The sequence below is a fragment of the Drosophila erecta genome, unplaced genomic scaffold (genome assembly GCF_003286155.1).
Source record: "Drosophila erecta strain 14021-0224.00,06,07 unplaced genomic scaffold, DereRS2 tig00000021-arrow-pilon, whole genome shotgun sequence".
Classification (NCBI taxonomy): Eukaryota; Metazoa; Arthropoda; class Insecta; order Diptera; family Drosophilidae; genus Drosophila; species Drosophila erecta.
In genome coordinates, this window is record NW_020825198.1 from 3,327,821 (window position 1) to 3,344,263 (window position 16,443).

General features: G+C 44.6%; 6 protein-coding genes across 8 annotated transcripts; 4 read left to right on the plus strand and 2 right to left on the minus strand.

Moving 5' to 3' along the window:
• The first annotated feature begins 143 nt into the window (after positions 1-143).
• LOC6543807 lies at positions 144-6,097 on the plus strand. 2 transcript variants are annotated; one of them, XM_026978149.1, is made up of 8 exons: positions 144-383; positions 449-665; positions 722-1,787; positions 1,853-3,650; positions 3,711-3,847; positions 3,904-4,005; positions 4,081-5,702; positions 5,761-6,097. In XM_026978149.1, the coding sequence occupies exons 2-8, from the start codon at positions 483-485 to the stop codon at positions 5,896-5,898; spliced, it is 5,046 nt and encodes a 1,681-aa protein (XP_026833950.1). In that variant the 5' UTR covers positions 144-383; positions 449-482; the 3' UTR covers positions 5,899-6,097. The 2 variants fall into 2 exon arrangements, with proteins under 2 accessions (XP_026833950.1, XP_001971366.1); XM_001971330.3 differs by having other exon boundaries at positions 144-665.
• A 227-nt stretch (positions 6,098-6,324) lies between these two features.
• Positions 6,325-9,748, minus strand: LOC6543669 (phosphatidate cytidylyltransferase, photoreceptor-specific). The gene is made up of 7 exons (XM_001971331.3): positions 9,316-9,748; positions 8,482-8,606; positions 8,129-8,225; positions 7,870-8,046; positions 7,319-7,807; positions 7,104-7,235; positions 6,325-7,042 (listed from the first exon to the last, which is right to left on the minus strand). The coding sequence occupies exons 1-7, from the start codon at positions 9,424-9,426 to the stop codon at positions 6,824-6,826; spliced, it is 1,350 nt and encodes a 449-aa protein (XP_001971367.1). The 5' UTR covers positions 9,427-9,748; the 3' UTR covers positions 6,325-6,823.
• Positions 9,749-9,833: 85 nt separating this feature from the next.
• On the plus strand, positions 9,834-12,400 carry LOC6543670 (SUMO-activating enzyme subunit 2). The gene is made up of 4 exons (XM_001971332.3): positions 9,834-10,127; positions 10,191-10,345; positions 10,409-10,696; positions 10,771-12,400. Exons 1-4 carry the CDS (start codon positions 9,984-9,986, stop codon positions 12,293-12,295), a joined length of 2,112 nt encoding a protein of 703 aa, XP_001971368.1. The 5' UTR covers positions 9,834-9,983; the 3' UTR covers positions 12,296-12,400.
• Positions 12,401-12,534: 134 nt separating this feature from the next.
• On the plus strand, positions 12,535-13,141 carry LOC6543671 (39S ribosomal protein L36, mitochondrial). Of its 2 annotated transcripts, none has more exons than XM_001971333.3 (2): positions 12,535-12,629; positions 12,688-13,141. In XM_001971333.3, the coding sequence occupies exon 2, from the start codon at positions 12,688-12,690 to the stop codon at positions 13,072-13,074; it is 387 nt and encodes a 128-aa protein (XP_001971369.1). In that variant the 5' UTR covers positions 12,535-12,629; the 3' UTR covers positions 13,075-13,141. The 2 variants fall into 2 exon arrangements, with proteins under 2 accessions (XP_001971369.1, XP_026833191.1); XM_026977390.1 differs by having other exon boundaries at positions 12,538-12,626.
• A 56-nt stretch (positions 13,142-13,197) lies between these two features.
• On the plus strand, positions 13,198-14,096 carry LOC6543672 (2-aminoethanethiol dioxygenase). The gene has a single exon (XM_001971334.3). It carries the CDS (start codon positions 13,258-13,260, stop codon positions 13,978-13,980), a length of 723 nt encoding a protein of 240 aa, XP_001971370.1. The 5' UTR covers positions 13,198-13,257; the 3' UTR covers positions 13,981-14,096.
• LOC6543673 (lariat debranching enzyme) lies at positions 14,092-15,903 on the minus strand. Its single transcript, XM_001971335.3, has 2 exons — positions 15,596-15,903; positions 14,092-15,542 (listed from the first exon to the last, which is right to left on the minus strand). Exons 1-2 carry the CDS (start codon positions 15,790-15,792, stop codon positions 14,135-14,137), a joined length of 1,605 nt encoding a protein of 534 aa, XP_001971371.1. The 5' UTR covers positions 15,793-15,903; the 3' UTR covers positions 14,092-14,134.
• Positions 15,904-16,443: the final 540 nt, after the last annotated feature.

Consider the following 16,443-nt stretch of genomic DNA (forward strand, 5'->3'; position numbering starts at 1 on the left):
ACACCCGGTGTACACATTTCTTCTTTTCATATGCCTTATTATATTTGGAAGCTTTGCCAAATTCTAACAGCTATGCTATCAAAATAATTACAACCGGCTTAAAGGCACTTACTTACCGCACTGCCAAAACTCGCTTTACAGCACTGCCATTTACTGTTTACCTCGGACCAAAACAGTGCATCTTGTTGCGTAGTTTTGAAAACGTATAACATACAGTTGTTGAATACCAGAACACCTTGTTTTAGCAACTAAATAGAAATAATTATATTTCGACAGTGTAATGTCTTGTAAGAGGAATTGCGCATTTGCGTAGAGAACTGTGCTGGAAATGCAACAATCAATGTAGTATTTCACAACCACTCGCCAGATTAGTTGTTGTTATTGTAGGTGCATGCGTCGCGTACATTCAATGTTCAATTTTTACTCAAAGTCAGCAATTTTCCTTTAGTTCAGTACAAAGATTGACGGAAGGGTTGGCCGAGATGAGCAGCGTGTGGTACCTGGAACATGTGACCACTGGCGCCCGGCTCATTCTGCACAATGGGACTAATTTGGTGGGTCGCCACTCGCGATGCAGGATAATCTTGGGAGGACAGTACCAATTTGTGTCCCGGGAGCACGCTAATATCATCGTCAGCGAAAAGGGCGTTGAAGTGGAGTCTCTGGTAGGTTATCGCAGCTCACCTAAGATGAACATTTTGTACGTGTACTTTTATTACAGAAGCCCCTGAATGGGCTCTTCATCAATGGAGGATTTTTGGGCGACAAGATCAACCGTTTGGCAGTAGCAGAGGGGTCAACAATCAGCCTGGGGGTAGCGGAAGCCAACCTCATTGAAATTACAGGCGTTCATGCTATATTCACCCTAAAGAAAAAGCCGGCAGTCGAAGAAATCGTTCTGTCCTCCGACGATGACGATACAACACCACTGCCCGCCGTGCGATGCCCCAGTGGCAATCAGCCCACCGAGTTCAATCTCAAACAGCAAATACCAAACTTTGCCGTCAAGAAGCACACCGACCAGGAGGAGGAAAAGCCTTCTTGTTCAAGTTTGCATCTACCAAAACTAACAGAAGTTAAGGAGGAGATCGTAAAGCATACCTCAGCAGAGATACAAAACATTTTTGGGGAAGCAAACGATGCTATTCTCGACTCAGTATTGGGGCTAAATCCATATTTGTACAACAAGCTGTGCAACAAGACTGCGAGCAATGCTAAAACCCACAAAAAAATACACGACGGCGACTGTATAGAACTGGACACAGATGGGGATAAGAGGAGCATTTCGGAGCCACAAGAAACCGGTGACCATGCACAGCCGGATATGCACTTAGATAAGGGTAACCCTCCGGCGGCGCAAGAAGAAGACGAGGAGGAAGAGTATGATGAGAGTTTCGCCATGTCTCAGGCAGTGATCAGAGAAATGAAAGCTGAAATGGCCGTAAGCGATGGCGAAGAGGACTTCTTCTTGCAGACCAATGCCCTGGGGAACATGGCTGAAGGTTCGCTATCGAACCAAGGTTACGACGACATCGTGTACATAAGCGATTCCGATGATGAAGAGCTGTATGATAAGGTGGCGGATTGGTCAAAGCTGCTCAGCCAAAAGGTGGTACCTGACGACATCGAAATGTCGCAAACTTATCCGGCAGAGAATGAAGACGAAGATGCAGACTCGGACCTAGACATTGGAGCAAAACACGCAGAGAGGGCAATGCGCATCTCGTTCTCCAGTGACGACGAGACGGCCAAAACAAGATCTCAAAACGATTATGTTGTGCGCCAGGGTAAGTAAACAAATAAATTAACTATCATCAATATGACATATTACAATGTTTTGTCTTTAACACAGCCGACAGCACGACTCCGGATCCTCCAGCGGTTCGAAAATTATCAGCTCTATTAAAAAACGATAAAACTACCGACAGTGTCAGCTCTACCGCCGATGTTGAGAAGCAAAATAAAGCTAATGAGGCTGTAAATTACAATAAAGAGGTCAAATTAAACTCTAAACTTAAGTCCTGCTTGAAGACCACGACCAAGCTACCAGTGGATGATAAGAAAAAGTTGGCAGAAACCAAAAATCAAACAGTTGCATCCCGAAATGAACTCACAGATGTCAGCGCGCAAAACATAGAGACTAACAAGGCTTGTGCCCGTAAGAGACTCGTGTCGGCCACTTCTCGGGATGAGTTAGCTACCACTTCAAAAGAACTCAAAGATGCTCTTAAGAACAAGGTGGAACCACCTAAAAAACTGTTGCGCAGCCGTTCAAAATCCTGTTATATGGATCGGCCTGCGGAATTGGATGAAATGCTACTTAAGAAGAACAAGGAAAGCGTTAATAATTATCTTGAAGAACTGATAGTAACACTAGAGGCTCCGGAAAAGTTGGAGACATCTACTAAATCTAAAACCAAAAGTGCGGATAGAAAAACAAAGCCGATTCGCGGCAAACGCAAGACAATACACAGCCGGGAAGAAATAGCAGCTGAGGCTGAGGAAAATAAACAGACTTTGCAAAAAACAGATTTTTCAAAACAGACCATGGATGAAAACCCTATTCCAGCTAAAAGTCCTCTTAAAAGGAGTCCACGGCTGCTCAACCGGTCCAAATCCTGTTACACGGATCGTTCTGTGGTCACGGAAGCCGACGATCCTGCCAAGGGGATCAAGGGTATTTCTCCCATTGCTAAAAGCGACACTAATGAAAGAGTTCAAAACTCCAATGAGGCGAGACTCACACGCGGCCCATCTGTGATTGAGGCACCATCCTTGCCAAAGAATCGCGGCAAGCTTCGAGGGATCTCGGCAGAGGTGAAAAGAAAAGATAAGGTGATAGATCGCCAGCGGGCCATTGACAATCAAGCTGAAATGAACGCTAAGTGGAAGCAAAAACCCAAAGACAAGAAAAAAGAAGACGAAAAGCTAAAAGAGTCCCGCCGCGAAGCCCTCAAGAAGCTGTCTGACAAGACAAAGGAAAATAATGATAGATCAAGCACCAATAAGAGAAAGCATCCCACAAGTGTTCCAACCGTTCAGAACACCAATCGTGGCGGTTTTCTAACCAAAGGAGTGGATGGCCCAGCCCCAAAACTGGCAAAGGCAGATAACGCTAGGCCACCGGCAAAGAAACCAGTGCCTAAACAACCACCCACTACCGAAACATTCTCACAGCAGCTCCAAGCAGGTGATGAAGCTATTCTTTGTCCGCAACCACATTGCTCTCGTCCAGTGGAACGTAAGGCAGCGGAGCGGGCGAGGAATCAGCGCACCTGCAACAAACTTACCTTCGCCGAAATGGAGCTTTACCATCAAAAAGCCGAAGACTTAAAGAAGATGCAAAAGAAGCTCCGTAAAGTGCACTTCAACGATGATGTCAAAATACACTTAATCGAAAGAGTCAAGGGAGCCAGCTCTCAGGTACAGGGACGCAAGGAGTGCATAAAGCTCTACCTCAGCTCCTACCACGATCGCCGCGAATGGATTCGAAAAAAAAATAAACCGGTGAACGACATACGCCAGCACTCGCGGAGTATCCTAAAGTGGGCGAACCAATGGCTAAAGCATGGCACCGCAGATGCAGTTGCGGATCGAGAAGTCCTAATGCCAATTCCACCGGATTTTGATAGTTTCAAGAACTATAGAGAGTGAGATCGATGATAGTGTTCTAATTTCTACATTTTTTATTCTTAAATACACTTTCGCAGGATATTTGTGCCCTTGATGAAACTGGAGCTGCTTTCCACCATCGAAAGAGACTACAAAATTAACAACAGATACACTTTTTCGGTAAGCTTAAAACACGTTTATATGCAGGATGATTGCTATCGCTTAATTACCAGAGGTAAGCACATTAAATATTTTGTACCATTCTTACTAATTTTCGCACTTTTTATTCAGTCAATAGCAAACCCAATGGAAAATTCGTCCTTTATACCCTCTACAGTTATGGCGTACTAGAAGAAACATTTGCCAATCTAATGGAGCTTAAGAGTGTCTCATGTAAGTCATTACCATATGTTTAAGTGTATGTGTAGACCTCCATCACAATAGACCCTTCCTTCTCTGACCTCTCAGGCAACGTTTTCGACTTGACATTTGAGATCCTGAAACAAGATTTATCCGAGGAGACGATAAATAGAGTTAAGCAATTGACTGCACGGCCAGTAGTAGACAGCTTACGGGTGGAGCTTGGGGCTCTGAGTGCCATTCATCAGCTCCCTAGCTCACCGCTCTGCCGGCGCATCTTGAAGCCGACGCACACGGTCAATGAGGTTTCACTGCCAAAGCAACCGTTTACTTACAAGGGGTTCCACAAGATGAACGAACATCAGGAGAACATTGTCCTGCGCACCTACCAACGGATCATTGACGATTTACAACCGAGTCTCACACTGATCCAGGGTCCGCCCGGGACCGGAAAGTCAAAGGTTATTTCCGAACTATGTCTGCAGACTTTGTACGGAAATGCCGCCAAAACGCTGGACCGCAAAATCTTGATTTGTGCTCATTCCAATACAGCCGTGGATCATATTGTTGAGCTGCTTGGTAAAGTTTGGAGTGTGATGAGCCGCGCCCAATTCCAGTTACTGCGTTTCGGCATGCACGAGAAGATGAGCCCCTACTCGCGTCCGTTTTCGCTGGAGGAGCATTTCAAAAATGTCAGGGATCGGAAGTTGCAACGCCTTAGCACGGAGAACGCTGAAATCTTAAGAAAGCAGCATAGTGATCTTACGACTGATATTCAACAGCTGAAGCAGAAAGCGAATCTTACATCAACATATCTTTTGCAACAGTTGCACCAGAAGGAACGACAACTGCAGCTAATAAGCGACCAACTGAATCCGCCGTTGACGCAGCGCGAGGAATTCGAGATCTCTCAGACTTGTGTGGCCAGGGCCAACATCATCTGCACAACGCTTTCCTCCTGTGTAAAATTGGCAAATTATGTGGACTTCTTTGACATTTGCATCATCGACGAGGCCACACAGTGCACAGAGCCGTGGACTCTATTGCCAATGCGATTCGGATTATCGCATTTGGTTTTGGTTGGCGACACGCAGCAACTTCCGGCTGTGGTGCTGTCCAAGAAAGCCATAGATTTCGGCCTTTGTAATTCCATGTTTGATCGCATTCAGCGAAGCCTTCAGACACAGCTCGATAAGCCAGGCAGTAATCAGTTAATGCATACAAAACTTTTTAAGCTCAGCATGCAGTACCGCATGCACCCGGAGATCTGTCGATGGCCCAACAAGTATTTCTACGAGGACCAGTTGATAAACGCCGAGTGTACTGCTCGTTTCGCCTCCGCGCTCATTCCATACTGTGTGATTAATTTAAAGTACACCCAAGACAACAGTTGCGCCCAAACAAAGAGTATTAGCAATGACGAGGAGGCTCGTTTTGTGGCCAAACTCCTTCAAGAAATGGACAAACATATGCCCAGCAAGCGATTTAGCTACGGATTAATTTCGCCGTACCAAAACCAATGTTACGTTCTAAGCCAGCTGATTCCCAATCACATGAATATCACTCCTCAGACTGTAGACTCGTATCAAGGATTGGAAAAGGATGTAATCATAATTTCAAATGCCAGAACACGCGGCTGTGGCTTTCTCACAAACTATCAGCGACTCAATGTCGCACTGACCAGACCGCGTCGTTGCCTCGTCATCTGTGGCAATTTTGAAGACCTAAAGGTCAGTATCCTGATTGAATTGAATTAAAACATATATTTTTTAACTCTTAAATTTGTAGACTGTGGAAATGTGGCGCAACCTTCTCGATGATGCTCGCAGTCGGAAAGTATACTTCGATATAGAGCGCGCAGATGTGGACGACCTACAGCGGTTCTTAATCAAAAAGATGATGGTAAATACCATCCACTTGATTTAGGGGGCACACCGCTCCTCTATCTATTGAAGAGATTAAAATTGATTTTACGATGTTAAAAATATCCCAAGTGCCATGGAAGAAAAAAGCTTCCCATATTGTTTTGTTTTCATTTTTTTTATATATTTAACATAGAGACTGTAAGATTTAATATTGAAATCTTTGTACACTTAGTTCTTTAAATCGGCGACGAATTGCATTTTCTCACTTAAATGCCGTACAGTATAACAGGATTTATAAGTAACCGATTATATATCATCTACGTACTTTTTGAGAAAGTTTCACGGGTTGAGGATGATGCGCCATGCATGATTTATTATATGACCGAAGGAACGTTAAGAAATAAATATTGAAATCGTTAAATCAATTGTTTACCGTCTGCATATTGCACTATATAGAATTACAGCAGTAACTTGATCTCATAATTTCGCCCCTCACGTATTTAACTAAAATGCGCTATAATTATGCTAATCTCCACATTTGGCGTTGCCTGCCTAATCACCCCTAAGCTATAGTTATTGTAATTAAATTCACTAACAACACGCACACACACATAGTCGATATTAAATTCATAGTTATTCTGTTTGCCTTGCCTTGACGCCTTGTCACATGGACATTAAGATTAATGGAATCGCTTAACAATACGATTGCACTGTGTAGAGTTTTGCCAAGTAAAACAATCGCAATAAATTAAAGCAGCAAATAAAAAAACTAACTTAGGAAGTTAACTAAAATGTAGCAACAAAATCTAACTAAGGACTAAAAACATAACAAAAATTATGCCCGTAATTAACTTATTTTATGTGGCTGCCTAAAGTGCTGGCCCGTTCGCTTACAGATATATATCAATGTATATATAGAATTTTCTGCATTGCATATAGAACGTACGACTAAGCAAACGTCTTGTCCGATTCTTAATGGTAACCGATTAAGTTGTGTTTAGCATGTCAGCCAAGTTGTCCTTAAGCGACTGATAAATTTGGTATTGTTGATCTGGCTTAAGGTTGTAAATCTGTGTCAACAGCTTTGCCGGCGACGGAGTTCTGATGAAGCTGGATATATAAACATTAACGAAGGTGGCCATAAGGAACTGGCAATCGAAGCGATCCATAATGCCGCCATGTCCGGGTATCATGTCGCCAAAGTCCTGTAAATTATATGGTGTTATTTTTAATTGAAAAGCCTTGTTATCCACAAGGATTGCTTACCTTGATTTTGAAAGCTCTCTTAAACCCAGAGGCAAAGAATCCACCAAACGGTCCAATAATGGAACTAAACAGGCTCAGGGAGATCGAGTGCCAGATGAAGGGGTAAAGATTTAGAGTCTTGCCAATGCCAAACTGGAAATAATTACAATTATCAATGTAGCCATATACAAATCGGTAACCCTATCGTCCTAAGATAAAAATGCATCATCACTTACCAATTTAAGACTGTATTCCTGCGGCGTGAACAAATAGCTTGGCACACAGGACATAGTCATGCGTCCCAGTTCCTCCGAGTACTGGATGGGGCAGATAAAGTACTGGTAGTTGCACAGCACATATGAGAAGAGAATGCCAAAGAGGACGGTGGCGAAGCCACCCCCGATGAAGCCCTCCCAGGTCTTCTTGGGACTGAGCTGGATGAGGGGAGTGCGCCCAAAGAAGAAACCGAACACGTACGCCATGACATCATTGCACACAATCATCGAGACAGGTACGATGAACCAAATGAGGCCTTCAAATATATTCTGGATGATGAGGTAACTCTGGGTGACGACAATCAGCAGGGATACATGGGTCCAGGCAAACAGGCTGAATTGCTTGATGTAATACTTCTTCACCAGTGAGAGGACGAACCAAACGAAACCGATGATGTACAGGGCGAAGGAAAGGAACCGGTGATAGGTCACCAGGAACTTTAGATATTCCTGTAAATTAAATTGCATATTATGTAGATATAATCCGGTTAAATATAATATTATTTACTGACCACCCGGTTAATTACAACGCCAAAGTAGTCAACCAGATTCTCCCCGTAAAAGAAGTAATTGGAGGTGAGTAGGAAATACCACGAAAGACTGCGGAACCAGGGCAAGCCATGAATTCGATAAACCTGGTAGCCGATCGAGATGATCTCCTGGAAGCACTTCACCTGCACCAACAAAGTCTGCAAAGAAAAAGTAGGAAAATAATTAATCAAATATATAATATAATATATATCTTATAATATATAATTCCATTAAACTTACCGTGATCATTAAAGCCAGCGGTCCACCATAGATGATCAGTGCGAAGCCGCATATCATAATCCATGTGAATATGCCGCGAATCACCCAATTCTTCCATCTGTGGAATGCGCAAAATAATAATTGTTTGTAAATGTACATATTTACTTAGAATATTTGTTCGCCAACTGTAGACAGCTGTGGATATGGATTATTTTTGGAACGCACTCATTCTGCCGGATTTATAAAATTCGCGCTTCTATAAATTATGACAGTACTTTTTAAAAATTTGAATCACCCCTACTATATTAAGCTTTGGGTAATCAGACATGATCTTTAAAAGTTCCATACTATACATATGCATTTGGTTCACATACCTATCTGGCAGATCCTTGAGGGCCGAGTCCAATATCTCGGGGGTTTTGTCGGTTCCTTGCGGCAGGTTCTTGGCCAGTTCGTCGACGAACTTTTCCTCGGGAATCTTCTCTTCCTCGGAGTCCACCTGCAGGAGAAGGAGAAGTGAAAGAGGAAGAGAAATTCGCTTATTGATTACACTGGCTGGGACTGCAAATAAGGTTTCCTATTTCCTATTCAGATTCGATACGACCGGAGTGCAGGGTTTAAACACTTTCTATTGGACGACGCCGAGCAAAGTCCATGATACGTGTATGTACTATGTGCCTATATACCCATAATCAGAATCAGTCGTTTATCCAATACAGAGGGGTACTAAGTGGGGAGACAAATGGCGGAATTTTTTTTGGTGGCGTTTTTTGTTTTTTGCTAAATGATAAGGAGATATTGCGTTGGTTATCATCCAGCAAAAGAAAAAGAAATGTCAAGAAAGGGAGGAGGAAGCCTGGTCATGGTAATGGTTCCGGCTCTGGGTTTTTGGCCCAGTGCTTCCGTAATTGGCGTCGTCCATCTAATTGGATTTTGCTGATAATAATGGCGCTATATTGCAACACAGCAGGTGGGTGTATGGGTGGCTAGCTGGTGGTGTGTTTTGTGTTTGTTATTGGATTTTCTCCAGGAGAGAGCTCTCTCTTCTTTCTCCCACCTGCTTGTGCGTCAGAGAATAACAAAAACACACACCCACACACAGTTGTTGGTATACACACATTGGGTTTTCTATGCTCCAAGAATTATGCAAATTGGAATCCGGAACAGCTGCCGCTCGGCTGCTCCACATACAAGTCATTGCTACTTACATGGTCTGAGGAGTCGGCGGCGGAATTGCGTTTGTTTGCTCCGTCGGATCCGGAGATGGCGGTGTCCTCCAGTGGCTCATCCTCGCCCTTCCTGCGTCGCACTTCAGCCATTATTCGATTTTCGCCAGATTTATTCCCAATGTATTGATTCCTATTGATTCCGCTTGAGCAGTTCTCGTCCGTGTTCCGCTCTACGCGTTTGCCGTGATCCGTGCTCCGTGATCCGTATGTCCACTTTGTCCGAATTAAAATGCTTTTCTCTATTTCTGATTAGCGCAGAGTGTAGTGTGACCAGCTTGCGCTAAGTGAGCTGGTGGAGTCGAAGTGTTGGCTAATGTGATATCTTGCTATTATGTTTTACAAGTGATTTCTGTTCTGTTGACTTATCAAACAAAAGATTTTTGATGTATTTTAAAAGTTTTTTAATTTTTTTCTGTGTTCTCCATTCTCCATTTCACCTTATGTTATTTAAAATATAATAAGTCTACAAAAGGTGTTATATTTATAATTTTCATTTAAGTGTCACCAACTTATTATTTAACTCGCCATCCCTGGTAGTGACGTTTTCCAACACCTGCACCGGCGGCGTCACTTTTTCGGCTTTTCTATATCGCCAATTTGCAATTTTGTTGCCAAAATTAAGAAAAAGGAAAGCTTAAATACAGAAAATGGCAGCAGCTATCGATGGTGTTTTCCCGGCCACATTGCAGGAGCTGGTAAAGAAGTCCAAGGTCCTGGTCGTGGGCGCCGGCGGAATCGGCTGCGAGGTGCTCAAAAACCTTGTGCTCAGCGGCTTTACAGATATTGAAATTGTAAGTTACTTCGGAAAAGTATTGCTGCATATTATAGTGTATTAATAAATTAACAAAACCTAGATTGATCTGGACACTATTGATCTGAGCAACTTGAACCGACAGTTCCTCTTCCATCGCGAGCACGTTGGAAAATCTAAGGCACGGGTGGCTAGGGAAAGCGCACTGAGCTTCAATCCGGATGCAAAGATAACCGCTTACCATGACAGTGTTACATCGTAAGTTGGGATAGCTTCGCATTTGCTTCTTGTTAACATAATACAACTACAAATACGTTTTAGTACTGATTATGGCGTCAACTTCTTTAAGAAGTTCGATTTGGTGCTCAGCGCGTTGGACAACAGGGCCGCTAGGAACCATGTAAATCGCATGTGTCTGAATGCGGATGTCCCGCTAATAGAGAGCGGTACCGCCGGCTACAATGGCCAAGTGGAACTGATCAAGCGTGGCCTCACCCAGTGCTACGAGTGCACGCCGAAGGACAAACAGCGAAGCTTTCCTGGGTGCACCATACGCAATACGCCCTCCGAACCGATTCACTGCATTGTCTGGGCAAAACATCTCTTTAAGTGAGTATACTTATCTATTAACCGATACAAAGATAGTGTAAACATAATTAATTATTATTGTTGTTGCTTTGCAGTCAACTCTTTGGTGAGTCCTTGGAAGATGAGGATATTTCTCCTGATGCTGCTGATCCCGATGCGAAGGAAAAAGACGGAGACGGTGAGCCCAAAAAGGACGATGAGAATGAAAAGGAGAAGGGCGAAGAGTCAAAGGAGGAAAAGGAGGCCAAGGAGGATACTGCCAACGGCAACATAGTGCGGATAAACACCCGCCAATGGGCTAGGGACTGCAACTACGATGCAGGCAAGCTGTTCAACAAGTTCTTTAACGAAGACATTACCTACTTGTTGCGCATGTCGAATTTGTGGAAGACCCGCAAGGCACCCGTGCCCGTGCAGTGGGATACCCTGCAGTCTGAAGGCTCCTCCGGCGATCAGAAGGATGTGGCCAAGCAGCACCACAAGGTCTGGTCTATCGAGGAGTGCGCTCAGGTCTTTGCCAATTCCTTAAAAGAGTTAAGCGGTACCTTCCTAAAACTCGAAGGCGACGATACTCTGGCTTGGGACAAGGACGATCAGCCGGCCATGGATTTCGTCGCGGCATGCGCAAACGTGAGATCCCACATCTTCGATATTGAGCGAAAGTCAAGGTTCGAGATTAAGTCAATGGCGGGTAACATCATTCCTGCTATTGCCACAACAAATGCGATTACGGCGGGTATTTCCGTGATGCGGTCTTTCAAGGTGCTGGAGGCCAAATGGGAGCAGTGCAAGGCTGTCTATGCACGACTTAGACCAAATGCACGAAATCACTTCCTTGTCCCGGACGCCTCTCTCCCAGGTCCCAATCCCAACTGCTATGTATGCGCCAGCGACCCGGCCATTACTCTCAAGATCGACACCAAGCGCTTGCGTATAAAGGAGCTGCGTGACGAGGTCCTGGTTAAGACGCTCAACATGTTGAATCCGGATGTGACTGTGGAGAGCAGTGGCTCCATTCTAATCTCCTCAGAGGAGGGAGAGACGGAATGCAACGAGGGCAAGCTCCTAAGCGAATTGAACATCGTAGATGGTGTGATCCTCAAGTGCGATGACTTCTTCCAGAACTACGAGTTGAGTATTATCATATCCCACTTTGATGCGGAGCGAGACGAAAATTTGTTCGAAGTTGTGGCAGATGCCTCGCAGCTGAAGCCAAAGGATGAGGAGCAGAAGAAGGACACAGTGGAAGCCAAGGAGGATGATCAAAAAACGGCTACGAAACGTTCTGCCAACGGGGAAGAAGACTCAAAAGACGATGGTCCCTCTACCTCGAAGCGCAGCCGACCAACCGAAGTGGTTGAGGAGGATGACGATGACTGTCTGGTAATCGAGGAAGACGAGGACCAAGCAGAAGTTGTTATCGTGGCCACAGACAAACTCTCTGTACAGAGCCCGCCAAAGTCGGGCGCTAAGCGCAAGCCATGTGAAGTAATTGAGGATGAGGATATCACCGAGATTTTGGATTCATCTGACGACGAACCCGCGGGACCAACCAAGTGCAAACGTTCCCGCCTGGACGAGTCATCCTCGAATCCCGTGGAAGTCATCAGTATCGATTAATAAAAAAAGTCTTTATTCGAATACGTTTTGAACTGCGCACTAAAATATGCTCTGAATTCCTTTAATTGCATTCTGATAAAAAAAAAATTTATATGGATCATAAAATCTTGAATTGTATTTTTTCTTTGAAAGGGCTTTTGTTTGTAATAAATTAAATCAGAAATTAAATGCGGGAAATGTAAGGAAATTAAATACAAGAAATACAAAATTACACATTTTAAATAAGTTTAGTTTATAAAACGATACATTTTAGCGCCAACCAGTGTTGCGAAGCAATTAAAGTCATCGGTTGTAATCGGTTTCTTACCAGTTGAATCCAAAACAGAAAGAGGTGGTGGGTGCACTTTTCTTATAATTTTCTTTAAAAATCTCAATGAAAATGACAATTTCAGATGTCCCTGGCTAGTAGAATACTGCAACAAGGCTCCCGCTTGTGGAACGGTCTCAGTGCCGCGCGTGGTTTCCACCTTCTCATTCGACCGGCGGCTCCTGCAAGTGTATCGATGCAAAACACACAACTTGTCACCGCTCCAGCTGGGATCAGTCAGGCGTCGGGACTGCTTACACCTGGCTCCACTTTGGTCCAGCAGGTGGCTGGATTCAAGGTCAAGGGCCGCCTGAAGCGACGCTGCAAGGACTGCTACATCGTGGTGCGCCAGGAGCGCGGTTATGTCATCTGTCCAACGCATCCACGCCACAAGCAGATGTCGATGAAGAAGCGCGACTACAAGTCCTGGATACTGACGCACGCCACACAGTCTAAGGAGCGCGGCTACTAGACCTAATTATGCATTAATAAAAACATTTGTTTAAATATGTTCTTAAATACATCCAAGTAGTCCGTGATAAGCTTTCCAACACTGGATCAGCTGATTGTTTATCTTGACTGACAAAGAATTGCAGTCGTTTCTTGCCTTTTGTTACTGTATCTGACAGGAGTTCAGTACACCTGGTCGGGAAAGATGACGACGCACTTCAGCAATGTACTGCGGCAGGCCTTCAAAACGTTCGACCGGGCAAATCACGCCAGCTTCAATGCGAATTTGCAGCACCTGCGTCAATTGACGGATGAGCTGACCTACCGGGATCTGCACCTCCGCGACGAGCTCTTCCGCAACGGAGGAAGTCATCGGGCACCATGCAGCTACATGCATATCTTCGAGGATGACCGCTTCTCCATGAGCCTGTTCATAGTGCGCGGAGCGAGCACTATACCCTTGCATGACCACCCCATGATGTTCGGTCTGCTACGCTGCATCTGGGGTCAGTTAAGGGTGGACAGCTTTTCGCACCAGATAGGCCCGGATGAGTCGCTCACCTATGACCCCCATCCCACAGTAGTGAAGGTGAATGCCGAGGAACCCACCTTGGTCACGCCGGCTAGTCCTTGTGCCACATTAACGCCTATAAAGAGAAATTACCACCAGATTGGCCAAATTGGTAATGACGTAGCCGCCTTCTTCGACATTCTTAGTCCGCCATACGACGCGGATATTCCCACATATGGACCGCGACAGTGCCGCTTCTATCGCGTCAAGGCGGATGGCAACCAGGTGCAGTTGCACTGCATCCCATCACCAGATACGTACTACTGCGATGTTGTGGAGACGCCCGAATCTGTGGTGCAGACCGTTTTTCAGTGCGCCGACGAGGTCTATGCCGAAAATGCCAGCGGGACCCAGTGAGTCATTATCTCGCTTGCCAGCAGCTAAAACCCTCCTATTTATTTGCCCATCATCACCTGTTGGCTGCTCGTATCAGCCAAGTATCTTCTGTGTTATTTAAATAAAATTGCCTTTTTTGTATAAATTTCTCCGCTTTCACGGAATTTGATAGGTTTCAATCTTCTTGCGCTTGGTAAATATCCTGATTGCGTCTCTTCAGTTTCTTCACATTGGGACTAGCGGGCTCTGATGCAGGCTTCTCAACTCGAGGGGCTTCCGTTGCTATAGTTGCATCTTCTGGTTCCTCCTCGGGCAGGTCTATCACGTTTTTATCGGTGGTATCTGCTGCTGTCGATATAGGAGCTGGCAGGGATAAGTTAAGTTTCCTTTTAGTTGGCGTAACCAAAGGTTCAGTAACATCTTCTTCTATCGGCTGCAGCTTAGAACTTTCTGTATCCGTATCTTTGAATTCTTTTGCTCCAACCGTAGGCAGTTCTTGGCCATTCGCCAACAAAACTAAACACAGTGGATCGTCTATACCAAGAGTGGCACAAAACGTATTGCTCTGGGGATTCAGTTGAACTTTTGGTTGACCCACAAACATGTGCTTATAATCAGACTGTTCGGCGGGATCGAAAGCTGGCACTGTGCGCTCAAAGTTCTCTGGGACTTGAAGTTTCTGAAACTTTGCGGTCACGGCTTCTAGTTCCTCTTCAGTGGGCGTAAACTTAAATCGCTCTGTAATCTCGCCCGCCTTTTTGCCGGGCAGGTAATAATAATTATCCTTCACAGAAATCAAGTGATTCGTGCTGTGCAAGATGGCTAGCCACTCTGCATCGTATTCCAGACGGGGAGTGCCTTCGATGGGATCACTTGGTATCTCTACCACTTGCAGAAAAGCACGACGCGGCAGGCATTTGTCGAGAGCCAGGAACTTGGTCACGGGAACCGATTTGGAAGGTGTAGGTGTAGGAACAGCCTTCTGTTCCTTATTCTTATCCTCGTCCTCATCTTCACTGCTGCTGCTGGAAGAGCAAGATTCCTCATCTCCCAGTTTCTGGCTGTGATTGTGCGGCACCAAAGCGGCAAATTTGCAATGCAAATGGGCAGCGAACCAATACGCCGGCTGGACCGCTTTTAGTAACTCTTCCAATGGCTGGCTACCCAGCTTACCGCTCTCCATGTCTGCCGCAAAAAAGGGTTTCTTACGGAGCAGTTGCGCCTTGTTTCCGTACTCATAGATCCCAGAGGGCCAGTCGTGTGACAGGAAAATATCCACTCGCCCGGATAATTGTTTCAGCCGGAAGACTTCTAACTGTCGCACATGGTAGACACTGCGACACGTGGACTCGGTATAGGGAGGGAATTCATGATGGCCGCGCAAAAAGTCGTGACCCTTGAAAATTCCACTTATTCCGGCGATCCGAACTCCGTTTACATTGACGACACCGGCATAACCAAGGTAGTAGATATTTGGAGCCACCCAACCGCCGTAAGGGAGCTCCTGCAGGTAATTGGAAGCCTCGTGGTTACCGCCAATGAATATGGTCAGAACTGGTGCTACCAGCTCACCACTGTAGTACCTTAAATGAGAAATTGATTACCTTCTGATCTAAAAAACAGAAACTCTACTCACTTGTAAAAGGAGCACATGTCCAGGTACTTCTTTGGAACAGCCATCGTCTGCAAATCCTCCAGATTCCGGGTGGACTGAAAATCGCCACAGCACAAAAGCAAGTCGATCTTAGTGGCGCCATCCTTTTCGATTCCCGATATCGTGTCGTATATTCGTTCCAGTTCGCCATGTGCGCACCCTTCTACAGCTACTTTCATGGTTAATCCCGGTAAACCACCTTATAAATACAATTGGGTTGTAAACAAATGCGGCTTGTTGTCGGATAACGATAGACCCAAACAAATAATGCGTTTTTATATCATTTATCGATCGGCCATTAAGTGTAAGAAAACGTTTTCAGAGAATTCTCTTATCGATAACTCGTGCTAGTGCCCGCCAAAATTAAAAATATGAATATCTTCCTGAAATTAAATTATTCAGTTTTACTGAATATAAATTTCAATTTCCAATTCTGTCTCTAAATAATTTGTATTGAGAATGTTTCAATTATAAACACCAACAAAACTAAATCTTTTAATTCACCGAACAAATAGGTGCCCAAAGAAAAAAAAGCTTTGTCCAGTTCAAACGTTAAAAATGTTTTTTTTTTTTGTTTATTTTTCAAAAATATCGCTTCATTTAGTAAAGAATATACGTGTATGTGTGTATAAAGAAAATGTATGTGAAATGCTCTGCGTTGAATTCTCATTTTCTGACCTAGTTGCCATCTTTTTTTGGAGTTCTACGGGGGCGTGCTGGTGGGCACAATCTCATTTAATGAGACCTTCTCGTCCTCGACGTGTTTGTTTTTCGTTTTTTTTCGTTTACATACAAAGATTTACAATGGACTTTCGACTTAAGTTATCATA